Raw genomic sequence first — 19079 nt, 5'->3', positions numbered from 1 at the left:
TTTGAACATTTTATATTTGCTGTGCCTAACCAAAGATGAAGGGTATTTTGTGTACAACAGGAAGAGGTACCGGTACTATGCAGTTTTAAAAAGTTTCACTGCACAGTAGTATCTGGTAGTGTTGCAGTTATTCGATGTTCGTGGTTAAATAATCGCGTGCACATTGTGCTGCGAACATGTGATCTGGTTCAAGGACAGGTTTTTTGAAGTTGTGAGGAAAAACATAATCTTTTGATTCGATAATTAGTAGTCGATTGCTTGATTTCCAGTGCATATGATCGCAATGGTGAAAATTCGGCCTCGGGGTTCTTCCCGTTATTTGGCAGTAGGAGCTGTTTTACTGTTTGTATTAGCAGGGTTGTATAACGTGAATTATACGGCAGTGACCGACACATCAACGGTAATTGTTGCGTCGTCTAGAATTGAAAGCAATAGTGATGTAAGCGGTGCTAAATTGTTAGTTGGTGCAGCCGAAAAGTTGGTAAAGGAGGAAGGTACTGAGAATTCACTACGTGAAGTGAAAAATTATATGACCTTGGAGAAACCGAATGTCATTAAATATGCAAGAGCTAAACCTGATTCAGCAATAGCGGAAGCGAAGTGTCCTATGCTAAAGAATGCTGAAACCCATGTGGACACTGTGGAGCAGTTCCAAAAGCTCGAATTCCTACCATACTGGGTGAATACTGGCAAGTACTGGGACACAAACTTTGAAGAACGTTACATGACTCGCAAGAAGAAGTGGGCGGAACTTCCTCTCAAGGTGATCCTCGTGCCGCACTCCCACAATGACCCGGGATGGCTACAGACCTACGAGAATTACTACCACTATAAGACACGCAAAATCCTCAACAACATGGTGGAGAAGTTACAGGAATTCAACAACATGACCTTCATATGGACAGAAGTGGCCTTCCTTGCGCATTGGTGGGAAAGTACCCACCCGAACAAGAAAGGAGTGGTCCGCAAGCTGCTGGCTGAAGGTCGTCTGGAAATCACCACTGGAGGATGGGTCATGATGGATGAAGCTAATACACACATATACGCCATGGTAGATCAACTAATTGAAGGTCACCAGTGGCTGAAGAACACTCTCGGTCTAGCTCCGAAGACTGGTTGGTCCATCGACCCTTTTGGCCACGGCGCTACTGTACCCTACCTGTTGAAGGCGTCTGGCTTCTCGGGCGGCACTATCATTCAGCGTATCCACTACGCTTGGAAAGAATGGCTAGCAGGGCAGCAGATGGGAGACTTCATTTGGCGCCAGAACTGGGACTGGCACGGCCATTTTGACATACTCGTACACAATCATCCTTTCAGCATTTACTCTATACAACACTCGTGTGGCCCACATCCACACGTGTGCCAGAGCTTTGACTTTTACAAGTTCCCTGAATTCTTACCCGGTGCATCTCTTACGGTAGAAAACATCGAAAAGCACAATATCAAAGAGAAGGCAGAGCTGCTGCTAGAGCAATATGGACGGACTGGGTCACTCTTCCTTCACAACGTAGTGCTCGTGCCTCTGGGTGATGACTTCCGTTATGCTGACGGCCTCGAGTGGGATCAGCAGTATATGAACTACAAACTTCTATTCGACTACATCAACAGCAACAAAAGGAAATACAACGCCCAAGTTCAGTTTGGTACACCATCCGACTACTTCGAGGCTGTGAAGGAAAGATCGAAAACATTCCAGTCTCTTCGAGGGGATTTCTTCGTTTACAGTGACGTTTTCACGGAAGGAAGGCCTGCATATTGGAGTGGTTACTTCACTACGAGGCCGTATTGGAAGATTCTAGACAGAGAGCTTGAGGCTAGTCTGAGATCTGCGGAGATTCTGTATACTATAGCGTTAAACAGAGCGAGACAGAACTCCTTCGTTAAGACAATACAGCTATTAGAAAGAGATTATGAGCGTTTGAATAAGGCACGTAAAAGTTTAGCTTTGTTCCAGCATCACGATGCAATTACTGGTACATCAACATCCTACGTAATGGACGATTACGCGGTGAAACTTTTTGAAGGCATACAAGACACTATGTATGTCCAGTGTCGCTGTGCACAATCTCTACTAGTGAAAGATTTGAAGGAAAGTGTTAGCAGAAAGATCGTTAGCAAGGAAACCATTCAACCATTTGTTAACTTTTTATTGCCAGATACAGAGAGACTGTCGTACGAAAAACCTGCTCAGAAAGTGCCGCTCGTTTTGTCTAAGAACCAACCTCGACGAATTGTACTGTTTAACTCGTTAGCACAACAGATGCAGGAAGTGGTAAAGATACGAACAACGTCACTAGACGTAAGGGTACTGGACTCTGACGGTAATGCGATACCCTTCCAAGTAAACCCCGTTTGGAACCTCACGAACATTGTAAACAGTGACAAGGAGTCTGGAATGAGTGAAAGCTCTGAAAATGAAGACGCCAATCAAGGAGACAGCTTGCTGCAGATGACCAGAGATCTATTCGAAGTCATTTTCGTTGCAGATCTTCCACCACTAACCCTTATGACATTTGTCGTAGAAAAAGTGTCTGCGGAGAATTTGGAATTTCGTTCCATTGTTTATTGTAAATCTTGTGTTGAGAACAATGAGGACACAAGTTTAGTACCACCGTTCGAAGTGAAAAATATGCAGGCTGGGGACATTCACCTAGAGAACCACCGGGTTAAGCTCCTCTTCGATGAACGGTCTGGTTACTTGAAGGCAGTGACCCGGAAATCTACCGGGCGTATAACTGGGTGTGCTCTCCAGTTCGCCTCTTATGCGTCCGCCAACTTCCACAGTGGTGCATATTTGTTCAAGCCGGACCCTGACTCACGGGAATCAGGGCGAAGGATGTTGTTTGATGAACCATACAGTCGAGAAAACCTGCACATTCTCATCACATCTGGTCCCATAGCTTCCGAACTCACCGTCATATACAATTCCATCCTGATGCATTCTTGTAGAATCTACCACGTAGATGGTCCTCTTGGCGAAGGAATCTATATGGAGAATGTTATAGACTTCGGCGCACCATTAAAAAATCAAGACACGGAGATGTTTATGAGATTAGTGAGTGATATTAGGAATGGTGACCCCCCAGAGTTTTACTCCGACCAGAATGGATTCCAGATGCAAAGGCGAGTAAAAGTTGAACGTATTGGTATAGAAGGCAATTACTTTCCCATCACAACGATGGCTTATATCCAGGACACATCCCGCAGACTAACCCTCCTGGTAAACCATGCTCAGGGAGCGGCGTCATGGCAAACCGGTTGGCTCGAAGTGATGCTGGACAGGAGGATGTTCTACGGTGATAATCGAGGGATGGTAGAAGGTATCATGGACAACAAGAGGGTGTTGACTAAATTTTGGCTGCTTCTCGAGGATGTTACTGAAGGAAAAGGAAAGGAATTCTATTCTCATCCAAGTTTATTCGCTCATCATTTGTCGAACAGTCTACTCTATCCCGCCAATATTTTCGTGGTGGATGAGGTTTCTGAAGGGAAAGAGAATTCAGGTAAAGAACAGCATGGTAACCAGGAGAGAGAGTTGAATCTACACAAGAAAGTGCAGTTATTAACGAAGCCATTTCCTTGTGACGTCCATCTTTTAAATATGCGTACTTCTTCCGATCAGAACTACATGCAGTTCCCTTCATCTTCGTCTCTTCTTGTGTTGCATAGGCAAGGATATGCTTGCAATGTTGGCGCAGGTATCGTAATTCCCCAGTGTGGACTCGAACCTGGCAGTGAAGCTCTCCATAAGGGGACGTTCTTTCGTGATCTCAAAGTGCACAAAATATCTCAGACAACGTTAACAGGACTTCATCAAAAAGCTGAACACGTGTCATTAGATGATGTTCGAATGGACCCCATGGAGCTCCTCACTCTCAATATCACCTTTGTGCCGTGACTGTGTGCCCCAGGATATGATGAGACTGTTGTAGATACCATTTACGCTCATTTATTCCTTCAAATACATAAGAAATATTTACAATTTTAATTTTTATACAAAATTTATTTTTATAGAGTGTGAAACTTCAGTTCTTATATCAGTTCTGCCATTTTCTCTTTATGTCACATGATACTCACACACTGAAAAAAACACCAAGTTATAAGCGATTTCCATGGAAGCTTTTCTTAGGAATCACACTTTCAAAATATCACAACAGTATTTAAATAGTCTATAGTTTTTCATGTTAATTTCTACACCAAAATCCGAACTAATGACTGTCACTCTAGATAGCAATTCATCAAGTTCTTGTCCACTTCCTGCAATGAGTGTAGTATCATCAGCGAAGCGTAAATTATTGATTTTCCTACCACCGATTGAAATTCCACTATCCCAGCTATCCAGTGCTCTTCTCATTACATGCTCTGCATAGATATTGTAGAGTTGGGGTGACAGTATGCAACCTTGTCTGACTCCATTTGTCACATTGTCACATTGAAAAATTTTGAGCATTCACCATCCACCCTTATGGTTCCGTTATGACTATTATAAAGACCTTTCAATAATGACGTTAGGTGTTTTGGGACTCCACATTAATTGAGCACTTCCCACAACTTGTCCCACTTGACACAGTCGAAGGCCTTTTTATAATCGAGGAAACAAATGTAGTCAGGGACACAGAACTCGCGGCATTTCTCAATTATCTGCCTCATGTTTGTTATTGACTCTCGTGTACGTTTACCTGCCACAAAACCTGCTTGTTCAGCAGAAATCTGAGATTGCAAGAAATTTTTTAGTCGTTGATTCATTATGTACAGCAGGACTTTGCTAGCATGTGATATTAATCCTATTAATGCTATGGTGCAGTCCCTAACTGACCCTTTTTTGTGAAGGGGGATGAGAACAGATGTAGTCCAGTCTTTAGGCCATTCCCTAGTTTTCCACACTTTATTACATATTGAATATAAAGCATGGAGTCTTTCTTCTCCCATTACTTTCAGGATTTCGGCAGTAATACCGTCTATGCCTGGGGCTTTGTTGTTTTTCAAATGTTTGATGGCGTTCTCAATTTCACTAAATGTCACATTCCATGCAGTTGTTCTCTTCCCTTATGCTATTACCTTTGCAGTATAAGGTTTCGCAGTGTTGTTTCCACCTGGATAATGCTTCTTTCTTGTCACCAATTACATTTCCCTGCGTGTCTTCAATCACCCATGTACGTGGTTAGATGCTATATATCTTCTTGTAAAGGTCACGTGTTTCATTTACCTTGTGATGGTGGTCTATTTCATTACAGATATTGGTAAGATATTGTGTCTTATCAATTATACAATTGCGCTGTATTTTTCGGCAAAGTTTCCTCATCTTTTGCAGGATTGAAGACTGCCAACGTTGCCTCACCAAAATTAAATCAATTTTATTCCTAACCTTATCCCCAGGAGAAATCAATGTGTAGCGACGCCTTGGATGATGTTGGAAGAGGGTGTTACAAATAGATAAGTTGTTATTCGCACAAAATTCTAATAAACGCTCTCCGCGTTCATTTCTCGCCCCCAGACCGAACAGTCCAACCATAGGTCTCATATGTCTATCATTCCAGCTGGTCATAAAATTCTTCTATTTCTTCTTCTAGTGAAACTGAAGTGGGGGCGTAAACCTGAATGATGTTGATATTACAAGGAGAAGCTTTCATCTTAATACTGATGATTCTATCACAGATGGGCTCATAACCCATAACAGCATTGTTAAGATTCTTTGGAATTATTACAGCGACACAATTACGACTCATATCCTCACTTCCAGAAAAATATACTGTATTATTTGTGTGAGTCATAAAATGGCCACAGCCCCTCCAATGTGTCTCACTAAGTCCAAGTATGTCCAGATCATGAAGTTTCATTTCTCTTTCAATGATGTGAAGTTTTCCCGTCTGCAAGAGACCTCGTACATTCCAGGTTGCTATTCTTCTGACGACTCGTGAGGACGGTTTAGATAAATCTTCATATGCCGAAGCTCCTCTCAACCTTGCCCCCCCCCCCCCGGAGATCCGACTGGGGGACTTACTCCCGAATCAAATTTGAGATTGAGTGAAGCCATGAGGTTGTCTTGGGAAAATAACAGTGGTGGTTTCCCGTTGCCTTCCACTGACCCACCATTCCTGTCTGCTCACCGACCCAGTTTCCCGCTGGGATTAGATACCCAACCTTCCACTGGGTTGCTCGGCTTAACAGAGGCACCGCGTGTAGGTAGAAATGGAAGAATTGAGGTGTGAGTGGTTGAGAGAACTCTCTTGGTGAGTTCTTATAATCGCATCACACCCCCATTTAGCCAGAGTCTCAAAGTGATCGCAGAGACTCTCTCTAGGTCACTTCCCAGGGCCCAAGTAAATAAATACTTAACAGTTAATTCTACTACTACCGAGCTCGGTAGCTGCAGTCGCGTAAGTGCGGCCAGTATTCAGTATTCGGGAGATAGTGATTTAAACCCCACTATCGGCAGCCTTGAAGATGGTTTTCCCTGGTTTCGCATTTTCACACCGTGCAATTGTTGGCTAGGGCTGTGCCTTAATTAAGGCCACGGTCGCTTCCTTCCCACTCCTAGCCTTTTCCCCTCCCATCTTCGCCATAAGACCTATCTGTGTCGGTGTGACTTAGAGCAGCCTGTAAAAAATCCTACTTCTTTCAGCTTATCAACAACAGTAAAAAAATACGTTTGTCGAATGCTTGGCACTTATTTCATCCTGAGTAAGACAACATAATAACGGCTACTTGAATTTGCTAAAATGATCCCATAGAACATCGCAACAAATGCACTTTTGCAACTTTTGGAGTATGTTATCACCTAAATCCCCAACCCGATTATATTGCCTCTAGGAGGATCATGCGCCACGGTGGATATTAATGACATTACATGTCCTGCAAAAATTGAACTTTTTCTGTCAATACGTAGTTGGAAAATACCTTCACTTAATCCGTATTTCTGCCGAAAACGCCCAACGTATTTCTGCATTGTTCGTACTTAACGAATATAAATCCTACTTCCTTCATTTTATCTATATGTGTCTATTATCTTCATCCAGAGATTCACAAATCTCCAATAAAATACTATTATGTTTAATAGAATACTAATATAGTAATCGTTACATATCATGAGGCCTCCAAAATTCGGTAACCTTGTGGAATACAAAATAACATGCTCAGAGTGAATAATTTACTTTCAACATCTCATCTAACTCCAAATTCATTTTTAGTGGTTTCCTAATTCGATACAGTGCTACAGTAAATACCTCCTTCAACAGGTAAACATAGCTTAGTATTTCAGATTAACTCTACACGAGCGAACAGCTACTGTTAGCTTTCTACCTTGATATTTGCATGTACAAATACACTTCCGCCGCAAATGAACTATTTCAGCTGAATTATAATGCACATTTCGTTCAATGTATGTATTTCTTCTGCTGCTAACACTTTTGCTGCATTACTGATTCAGATGGTGCAAATATCTGAAGCAGTCTCTGCCCTAACAATATCCCCTGACCTCTCAGTGCTTCTTGACTTTCCACAAGACAATTTCTGCTCAGTTGATAGGGGTTTGAACATCAGTTACTTTAGCTTTGATGAAATCTGCGGTGGAACTGTGCTTCATACTAATTTCATCTTATCTGCTGACGATATTACGAATATATTGTAGCCCGCCCAGCGATCTACGTGTAGCGCGCCTCCATCACACCCGGTAAACCCATGTTCGATCAGGGATTTTTAACTAGGTTGAGGATTGGTTCGATGTCCACTCAGTCTACGTGGTTACAAATGTGATGTTATCTGACCGCCGTTTAGAAATGCCAGACTGACGGCCGAGAGGATTCGTCACACTAAAAGTGCGTTAACTCATAAACTGGAGGCCCTCGGGCCGAGGAGCAGTCACTAGGTAAAACAAGGCGCATGAGGGCTCTCGAACCATGGGGTCATTTCTTATTTTATTCACTGTAATGTCAGATGAGAATTACCAAATTAATTTTTGCAGTGATAAATGTGACCCGGACAGATACTTGGTAGGGGGCGCCAAAGCAAAGAATGATAAAGTATGTTTTTCAGTTCAGTGAATTTAAATTTATTGGTTGTTCGCAGTTTGTACGCAGTGACCAATACAAATATCTTAACTACTGTATTTATAGAAAAACAATGGATTATCGCAAGACCAAAATCACTGGAGTATTCTATATTTTAAAAATTAAAAAAAGTGATACGATACAAATCTTACGAGAGTCGGGTAGGGGAAGGGCTGCAATGAATTAAAGACTAGTGGTATAAAATAAACAGCGCCTTAAAGTTTGTTACAAATTGAGTATTGTGGCGTAGTTTGTTAAAATCAGAGAGGCTTGCAGACTGAACGTTGAAAGGCATAATGAAGAAGCATGTATGTAATTGATTAGTTCTGTAATTTTAGAGTAAGTCTTTTGAATATATCTATATAGGCCAAATAAAATAAGAGTTTTGTCGCTACATTGATCAGAATTTTAAAAGAATGGTATTTATGTATCGGCCATTTCCACTGCAACAAGAAAATGCACGTTTCACTTTCCGTAATTTCTGTCTATCTATATGTATGTATGTATGTATGTATGTATGTATGTATGTATGTATGTATGTATGTATGTATGTATGTATGTATGTATGTACGTACGTATGAATGTACGTATGTATGTATGTATGTATGTATGTATGTATGTATGTATGTATGTATGTATGTATGTATGTATGTATGTATGTATAGGCTATAAAACATTTTATTCACCCTGGATGAAATTGTAGTTTTAAGGGAAGGCTCCTACAATGAAATTTTTAAATACCTGTGTTATTGGTCCTATCGAAAATACTACATAACAAAAGGTATAACTTAGAGAATAAAATGTCCAACCATTTGTGTTTTATTCAGTTTTACGTACCGACTATGATAAGAGTGGTATTTCAGAGTCGGAAGAAAACTAAATGTGAAGGCCTACAATATCGAAAGCGCATAACATTGAGCAAAATAACATTTCATTGACCATTGTTTGTTGTGATGTTCTTTGTTTCTTATTCTGCCACTCAACTCCGATAGATGGTATTATTGCTGCGTACTATGACAGCCTGACTGAATATCGGCGGGAAATGGCTGGGGTGTTAGGAAACTTTCTTCTTCAGCATGCCATTCCTCTGGTTCATACATTTTCTGATACAGCTGGTACGTAACATACTGGTTCATCATAGTATTCCAGCTATTCGATCCCTACTCTAACGCACTGTTCTGAATGAAAAATTCAAAATTCAAAATTCAACCCGGAAAAAGGCCGTTTCTTAAGATAAGCTTCTTCCTCTTCACCTACATTCAGTTTACTCCAAATTAGCAGTGAAGAGGGGATTTATGCTCTGGCTTGGAGGAAAAATTTGCCTCCAAGTGAGATAGATTTTTCCGCCGCTAGTGTATTGAATTGAGATTTGCCGACTCATCGGGTACTCCTAGGAAACAGATTAGTAAAAGACATAGTTTTTGCCCTTGGGCTCTCCACTATTCGACTCCCCCCGCCGAAAAAAGACGAAGAGTGTTCACGGATCACGGCTGTCTGTGGCTTGGTTATTCCAGCTCAGGAACTTAGGACTGCCTGATCGGCAGCGTTCGTTAAAAGTGAGAAAATGTGTGGTTTTCCATTTGATCGACTATTTCATATGAAAGCGTTGCTTTCAATCGCGCACTTCCTACTGACGTCATTGTAATGACCTATGCTCGTTTCAGTTGGGAAAACCACTAAGACAGTCTTTCTGAGGATGTAAAAAGGCAGGTGGTGTGTGAGTGTCCGGCATTATAATGAAAACTCCCCAACCTGATTGTGACTAATGGCAGGCAAGCGGGCCTACTTTTAGAATGAAAATTCCGTAACCCAGTTTTCATATCAGATAGGACGTATGGTGAATTCCCCGTAGCGTGTCTAGGGTAACGTTAAGAGCTATGCAATTTAATACAATCTTGCTCACAACGTGTGCAATACCTAACCTAGAATTCTGTATAAAAGTTAGAATTCCGTAGCGAAGCACGGGTACATCAGCTAGTTAAAGGCATATAGATTGCATTAAAGTTACTCTGGTATTTGCTGAAGTTAAATGTATATGAGTTATTGATATTATTAACCCCTCTGATGGCCATGATCCTTAAAGCGTAAAGTCTTTCAAAATCTCACACCGTGCTTAGATGGTTCGAGTCCCGTGGTTAGAGAACTTTTTAGTCAGAATGTTGGCCGGCAGGGTAGGACAGGTGGTGGTATAAAATTTCTAATCACTAGAGTGTGTGTCAAACGCCTGTGTTCAACTCCAAACCACGCCACATTGTCCAAATAGAGTGAAAGTATATGATGCAGTTGATGGAGATTCGTTCGTCGTATGGGGACGTCCCGGGCATGACGTTAAACTGCGTCTACCGAGTGACCACCGCTATAATTGGTTCCCCTCTACCAAGTGCCAACGGCCTCTCCGGAGGGCGGACGTGCAGGTAGAGGTCCAGGGCACCCTCTTGTCCTTGGGGTGGGAAACTGCCGCTAAAGGCGGAAGAGCCACTGGACGCCCAACGGCATAGTATCAGGAAGGCAAGAGGAAACCACCTGATTATCATCCCATGAGCGCATCATGCAGAGTCAAGAAATGAATATTGGTATGCTGCTCGACCTGAGTAGCGATCGGCGTCAGTTTGGGTCCGGGCCGAACGATGTGAAATGTGCGACCGGACGTGCAGAGGTGAACGATCAGGCCTCGCACGGTAAATCTGCTACTGATCGACCAAATGCAGACCAAAGCAAAGGTAAAACAATAGCTACATGGAATGTGAGAGTGTTACTTCAGACGGGAAAACTTCGCATTGTATAAAAAGAACTAAAGAAACATCAAATATACATTTGTGGGCTGTCAGAAACTCAATGGAAAGGATGTGGGCATTTGGAAACATAACCATGTAATATACATCGCCGAGGCAAATGATACAGGTCAGAATGGCGTCGCGTTTCTTGTTGATAAGCGGATATCCCAATATATTGAGGAATATAGGCCTATCAATGGAAGAATACTGACCCTCACTCTAAACACCAAATCATATAAACTACACATGATCCAGGAATATCTACCCACCATCGCAGCAGACGACCAAGGAATCGAAGACTTATATGCAGACATGGAAAATACAATAGCATCACTTAAACCAATAGGTATTACCATCAAATTGGGAGACTTCAATGCAAAAGTAGGAAGCACCTCGATGGACAACCATTTGCGAGAAACTGTAGGACAGTATGGCCTGGGTGCACGTAATGGGCGAGGCAATCGGTAGATACAGTTTGCAACCGACAACAATCTTTCCATTATGAATACCATGTTTAAACACCACAAACGTCGTCTCTTTACGTGGACCTCCCCGAATGGGCATTTTAAGAACCAAATTGATTACATCCTTATCGTTAAAAGATGGAGAACCTCCTTCCGTAATGTGAAAACAAAACCTAGTGCCAAATGCGGATCGGAACATCGTTTACTCTGGGCCTACCTAAGAAACAAACTGAGCAAACCAGTTGTCAAAATAAATTCGAAAAAGTTGGCGGCCCCTGAGCCCATTGATTTCCAAGAAACACTACGAAGCACTGGGCCACCTGACCTAGAGGGAAATTGTGACATGGCTTGGAAGAGAATTAAAGAATGGATCACAGACGCAGCGAGCAAGGTCCCAAGATGGACACCGTAGTGAAGCAACAACACTGGATGACTGACGAAGCTTCGGCACTAGTTGAAATGAGACTTAACATCCGGCTCATAGTTACAGATCCAGAATAACAAGGACACCTAATGAAAAAACGGAACAGTGATATCAAACATGCTTGTTGAGGAGACAAGAATGAACACATTAAGAAACTGTGTGCAGAACTAGAGGTGCATGCGACCAAAAATCACAGCGCAGAACTGTACGACAAGGTAAAATACTTAGCACGAGTGTTTATGCCTAAGACTCAGATTAATTTAAAGATGACCAAGGGAATATCATCACAAATCCAGCGGGCATCGCCAAAGTATGGAGAGAATACTGAATCAAGCTGTTCGTTGATGACCCACAACCAATGCCAGGTTACAAGAACCTAACAGACTTTGAACCAGTGATCCTTAGAGAAGAAGTGGAACTTGCAATAAAAAAGTTCCGGAACCGGAAAGCACCAGGCCAAGATGGAATCACTGCTGAAATACTACATACTACATACTACATTTCCACAAGTTATGTCAGAAGATATGGACATCTGGAAATTGGCCGGACTAGTGGTGCTATTCCGCCTTCGTACCACTGTTCAAGGAAGGTTCTCAACTTGACGGTGAAAACTATCGAACGATAGCCCTATCTCCCATGCGAGTAAAATCATGCTCACGGTGTTGAACGAGAGGCTGAAGACCTTCTTACTTCCACAAATCTCAGAGGAATAAACCGGGTTTGTTCCAGGAAAATGAACTCATGAGCAGATCCTAATCATCCGGCAGCTCATAGAGAAGACAAGGGAGTACAATATCAAGATGTTCCTGTGCTTCGTGGACTACAAGAAAGCCTTCGACAAGGTAAAATGGTCAAAGCTCTGGGCTATACTCATTGAGATGGTGACACCGAGACATTTAGTGTACCTGATTCAACAATTGTACTCTTTTTTGGTGGCAGGAAAATTAACAATCTCAGATATGAGGATGACACGGTGATTTTGAAACAGATGATTATGAACTAGAAGCCATCATGCGGATGTTAGACGAGCGAAGCAGAGAATATTGTCTTGAAATCAACAATAAAAAGACCAAAGTGATGATTGTAGACAGTTTTAATAACAATAGACCTGCCATAACAAGAATTGCGGATTATGTGGTTGTCAGTCGCTTCGAGTATCTGGGATCTATTGTCACTAATACTGGAGACTGTGAGCCTGAGATCCGCAAGCGCAATGCGATTGCGAGAAATTCAACAGCAAAACTTACCCGCATCTGGAAGGACACCTCCATCACTTCTCACCCTCATGCGAACTCTGATCTTCCCTATCGCGACCTATGCAGCAGAAACTTGGACGATGAAGACAGCGGGTCGCCGCAGGATTGACGCTTGATGCTCTAGAAATGTGGTGCTATAGGAGATTACTGCGAATACCATGGACAGCACACCGTACTAATGAATCCATCCTGCAACAGCTCGGCATCAGAAAAAGACTGTCGACCCTTATAAAGCAAAAACAACTCAGATATTTTGGTCATATTGCCAGAAGACAGGAGGCAATGGAAATAATTACCATAGAGGGAAAAGTCCCAGGTCGAAGACCTAGAGGACGTGCACCGTTACGATGGATGGACCAGATCAAGAACTTGACCAGGATGAGCTTACAGCAAGCAAGTCACCATGCCCAAAGCAGAGACTCCTGGAGGAAGATCACCAGAAGGATTGTCGCGTGATGCCACTACACCCTTACGAAGGGTTGGACGTAAAGCATTGAGCAGAACCCCTTGGTGTGGCTCGACAGAAGTAGGCTGTCAGCCGATTCCGGGTTTAACCCTCTTCCTAACTCATTATCAACAACACACAGACATCCAGACGTTCAAAAACTCCATGAACATCAGCTAGAAGGATTTGTACCGGGCATTTCCGCAGGCCACACGACAACATCAACATCGGTGGATTTTATACAATTCCTTAGAGGTTTGTATTTTTATTTTCTGTAGGAGGAACCGTTTCGTATTCGTTACGCGTCTACTACAATTTCTTGTTTCCAAACATGAGCATCAACGTCATCCCATTACGGCTAACTGCGGAGCAGGAACCAAAGGAACAGGGGGGTATGTAAAGAAGGTTTTACGTGCTCACGTCTCAGGAAAACGTGAGAGACCGTTGCTAAGTCTTTGAAGATGGATACTCCACACTGTCCCCCAACTTATCTTAACGCTCCTCAACCGTAATTGCGTGGCGAAGTCAAAGTCTCAATCTCGATACTGCATCAGGAGATCTCTCTCATAGCTGTTAGTGTCCGTCCGGCGGAATAATAATAATAATAATAATAATAATAATAATAATAATAATAATAATAATAATAATAATAATAATAATAATAATAATAATAATAATAATTGTACCGGGTAGTACACCTCTACGCCGCACATTCGAATTTTCCGCCTTAAAGTACTCCTCTACAGGAGAAACAGTGAACTTAAAACTGGACCTACTTAAACCTTTCCTCTGAAGATGTCACTGTGTGAATTTCGACGTGTTTTGTCTACTAGTTATCAAGAAGTTTGGACCTTCTCTCATAGATGTCACTGCATAAAAACTATAATCAGGCACCCTGGTGCCAAGTGAAGGAACTTTATGAAGAAATTTTTGTACTCATAAGTTTTTTCTTTACTAAATTTCGTTCTTTCATTTGTGGGTTGGCAATATTAATCTTTTCTTTCCGCCAGTTTTGAAGTTAGCCAATCAATTATTTCTGTAATTAATTTTCAGCCAATCCCGTATGTCTTCTTCGATTTTGTGTGTAACTATGTACTGTAGCCAATAAAAGCCTGTGGGAGTGTCTTAATTATTCATGAAAGTTCTCGAACCTTCCTCGAGGGTAAAAAAGCTGTTGATTTTCTTGTCTCTCGGCCACTTCATCAACATCTAACTTAGTGTATGGACGTGTAGCAGGAGGCGGGAGGAGCCTCTTCCATCTGGCCGCAGTTCTTCAGTAAGGTAATGGCCGCTTAACATCTTTATTTCTTGCTAGCTCAGCAGCTTAACCCGCGGGAAAGGCCCTAAACTTTTACAATGTAACCTACCTCTCTAAAAATGTAAACTTGTGCCGGCTTACGTAAAAACTGCATATGTCTGTAACTGTAAATCGGGGATAGAGAGTGCTTTACCCTCTCGAGCTCCCCTTCATTTTGACTAGAGGTGACTACGTTTTGGTAACTGATTTTCTACTCTTCCTTAATGTGTTAAATTTATTCATTATACGAGTCACCTCCATAGTTTGGGAATAGCCCCTGTTTCATCGGCCTAGTGCCTCTTAGGTTTTAGGAAGTTTCATGTAGGAGTGCAAATTCACGCCTCCATTCACTTTTGCATTTTGGGCCATTTTCTTAACCTATTGTTTTTCTACTAAGGCCCAGTAGGTTGGGTACAAGGTTCCCCCCGTTTCATTTTGTGTAAGTTGTGCCTTGATGGCAATTTAGTGTAAAGCCTGGTGTTGCCTTTAATAGGCTTGGAAAACTGAGAGCGGGTCAGCTCTTTTAAGTATTGGATATGTGCCTCTAGGAGGCTTGACATCGCTAGGTGGGAGCAAGTGCTCCATGTTATTAGGAGATTTCTGCCCTTTGGTAAATATGTGTTTGTGAGCTGAGAGCTCAGAAATTGTAAAACTTGGGGCTTGAAGCCCATATTGTTAAATTGTCTCTAAATTTTGGATTTTCATGTTTTGGTTAAAGCCTTGTCATTTTACCTAAAGTTTCATTGTTATAAAATTTGCTAAAGTTGAATTAAAAAAAGGAAATATAACCTTCAGTTTAAGTTTTAAATTTTTTTCTCTTCTTGGCATTTGTAGTTAGACCCATTCACCCCTGCACCTTCTTTCACCTCTGCTGTTCAACAGATACCTCGGAATAATAATAATAATAATAATAATAATAATAATAATAATAATAATAATAATAATAATAATAATAATAATAATAATAATAATAATACAATTAATTATAATACAATACAATTAATAATGGATAGTATAATCATGTAACAAGCATACCATGACAACCGAAATTTGCACACTTGTTTCATAGATTACAGAAAGGCATTTGACTCAGTGCCACATTCCTGGCTTGTTGAGGTCCTTAGAATATATAAAGTTGATCCTAAAATAGTGACATTTATAGCAACTACCATGCAGACATGGAAAACTACTATTAACCTCCACAATGGAGAATAATGTGTGATAACTGACCTCATACCAATTAAGAGAGGCATTTTCCAAGGGGATTCCCAGAGCCCGCTATGGTTTTGTCATGCTCTGAACCCACTATCAGAGTTACTGAGTTCAACAACATATGGATTCACTATCAGAATTAAGCAAAGAACAATCTACAAAATTTCACATCTACTGTATATGGATGATCTAAAACTGTATGCTGCATCACAAAGACAACTTGAACACCTTGTTTCAATTACCCACAATTTCTCCACAGACATCTGCATGAAATTTGGACTCGATAAATGTGCTACTCAGACAATTAGGAGGGGCTCTTTCACGGCACAGGGCATCCACTCTGAAGCAACAGATATCTCACCACTGACAATAAATAAAACATATCGATACCTTGGATATAACCAATCAGCAAGGATTCAACACAAGGACACAAAACAGGTATTGAGAATGACATATATTGAACGAGTAAGACGAATCGTGCGTTCTAAGCTCACAGGAAAAAGCATCGTTAAGGCCATCAACACGTTTGCTATACCTGTCCTCACATACCCATTTGGAGTCATAAAGTGGACTACAACTGAGTTGAAGGCTCTTCAAACGAAAGTGAATGTGTTACTGACAAAACACAACGTGCGTAATCCAAAATCAGCCTCAGAAAGACTCACTCTGCCTCGTTCTGATGGTGGTCGTGGACTAATAGACTTTGAGAAACAACACAATGAACAAATCACATCATTAAAGTGCTACTTCAAACATAAATCAGAAACCTCCACCCTACATAGTGCAATGTTTGTAGCAGATAGCGGTTTTGCACCCTTTGTGGAGAATTATTTAATTGGCAGTACTTGTTCGCTACACAGCTAAGGAGTTTGAGCCTCCATGGACGTAAAGGTACTCCTTGATATCTGTTTAATATGGACTCCATGAAAGTATAGTAGTCATGGTGATGCTTTGATGATGATGTAGCAGATTATGATTATTTTGTAAGAATAAATCAGCAACCTATGATATTTCAGAGTTCTTATGAAATAAAACATTACATAATGGTGCCGAAAACCGTTTGTGGAACGATCAGCGGCAAGAAAGACGCGGACGGACAACTGTAAGCAGCATCACGCAACATCGCCGTATCAACAAGAAACCAGCTAACGCAAGTAAGATCTCTACTTACACTCAATTTCTTAAGCAACGGATATATATTTGAAGGAATATACGTAATTATGTACATTATGAACAGACTCACTTGAAGTGTTACGAAACATCAGTATCTGTTTCAAAGTGCGTCACAAAAACAGCGAATATTACAAGTGTGTAAAGCCTCTGTTGACAGCATCAGTACTATACGAAACCAACGCTTAAGATTTAACCGTCGTAAAAACATAATACGGAAACCCGGACTGTTTATGAATGCAGTGTAACTTCAGGTTGCAGTAAAATACCAATTACATTACGGATATAGGTTAAAGACAGGAATACGGTTATGTCCATGTACGTAGTGTGTGTTATTTTCGTTAACGGTATTCGTGCATAATTCATTTCAGTGAAACATGGAAAATACGAATATTAACGCACCTACTGCTCAGTTTACAGTTTCAAATGCAAACATTTTACAGACTGAAAGACGTATTCGAACAGCAACCAGATCTTCGGAAACTAGACTTATTCAAAGACTACGAACAGCGATCGAAGTTGGATATGATGACATCGAAATGGAAATATTAGCGCAAAGATTACACGAACTACTACTAGATTTGAGCGAAATTCAGAAACGGATACAGGCGTTGCAGGAAGACGATGCGAACGAACGGGATGCAGAAGAGTGTGAAAACCGTCAAATAGAAGGCCGAAAACTAATTGCAAAAGCAAACAAGAAGATCACAGAAATTAGGTTTCCCCAGCAGCAATCAAACGCAAAGAATTAAACAACTATCCTTCAGTCTGCAAACGTGAGATCTCGCTTACCTAAGCTTGAAATTAAACCTTTCATGGGCACCTTTTCAGACTGGCCAAGATTTTATCAGCAATTTGAATCAGCAATTCATAATAATCCGGCAATTACGCCAGTTGACAAACATCTGTATCTATGGAACTTGGTAGAAGGAGAAGCCAGACATCTCATCAGTGGCCTGAAAATGTCAGAGGAAAATTACAAGATCGCACTTCAGAAGCTGAAGGAACGCTTCGACAATATAAAATTACAGCAAAAGGAACATATCGATTTCTTCCGTACCTTGAGAAAATATTCAGATCCAACTACTACCGAGTTGAGAAGCATATATAACAGTTGCCAGATGAATATTGCAGCTCATAATGGACTTGGGTTTGATGCCTGCATGCTTGGTTCCTTTTTATCTGCAGATATTTTACGCGCCTTTCCAGATGAAACAAAATTCGCCTGGTACACTACGCAGGGCGATGATGGTAACTTGGATGCCCTGATAAATTTCCTGGACAAATGGGTACTCAGCAAAGAATAATCAGAGAAATTGAACGAGTTCAGTGACAGTTTAGGAGAAGAGTTCTCTACAACAATGAATCTACACACCAGTCAATACCAGAAAGAAATAAAAAAGAGTAAGCATACTGAACAGCAAAATAATCCACCTAAACTAACGTACAGCGATGAAACAGAAACAAATCGAATCACATGCACCTTTTGCGATAGAAGAGGCCACTGGAGTAACGAATGCCATAAAATAGTCTCAGTTGCAGCCAGATCAGAAAAATTAAAGAAAGATGGACGATGCTTCATCTGTTTAGGCAAAAACCACAAATTGAAAGACTGGAGAAAGAAAGATAAGAAATATCGAGTCTGTAATAACAAAGAACATCATAAATCATTTTGCAAGTCACCCTTCAATACAATAACGACAGTAACCACAGGGAAGTCACTTACGAAAGAAACAACTGTTACAGCGGTCCAAACTACAGAGACAAGGAATTCACAATTGCATGATATGTATTTGAACACAGCATTAGTGTGGATTTCTGATCGCAACGGCAATCAGCATATGACAAAAAAACTACTTGATGCCGGAAGTGAACGCAGTTATATCGTCAAAGATATAACAGATAAACTAAACTTGGAAAAATTTGGAAAAGTGTCCTTAATTATTTCAACGCTTGAACATCACGGTAAAGCAACAATACGCAACCGAG

At 41.1% G+C, this 19079-nt stretch overlaps 1 protein-coding gene across 1 annotated transcript; it reads left to right on the top strand.

Moving 5' to 3' along the window:
- The first annotated feature begins 283 nt into the window (after positions 1-283).
- Positions 284-3901, top strand: LOC136884395 (alpha-mannosidase 2-like). Its single transcript, XM_067156533.2, has one exon. The coding sequence runs from the start codon at positions 284-286 to the stop codon at positions 3899-3901; it is 3618 nt and encodes a 1205-aa protein (XP_067012634.2).
- The last annotated feature ends 15178 nt before the right edge of the window (positions 3902-19079 follow it).

This window comes from Anabrus simplex, chromosome 12 (genome assembly GCF_040414725.1).
Source record: "Anabrus simplex isolate iqAnaSimp1 chromosome 12, ASM4041472v1, whole genome shotgun sequence".
NCBI classification, from domain to species: Eukaryota; Metazoa; Arthropoda; class Insecta; order Orthoptera; family Tettigoniidae; genus Anabrus; species Anabrus simplex.
The sequence above is the reverse complement of the archived record's forward strand: the minus strand, read 5'-3'. Positions and strand labels throughout refer to the sequence as shown.

Coding starts and splice junctions, on each gene's coding strand:
- LOC136884395 (XM_067156533.2), top strand. CDS start 284: ATGGTGAAAATTCGGCCTCGGGGTTCTTCCCGTTATTTGGCAGTAGGA.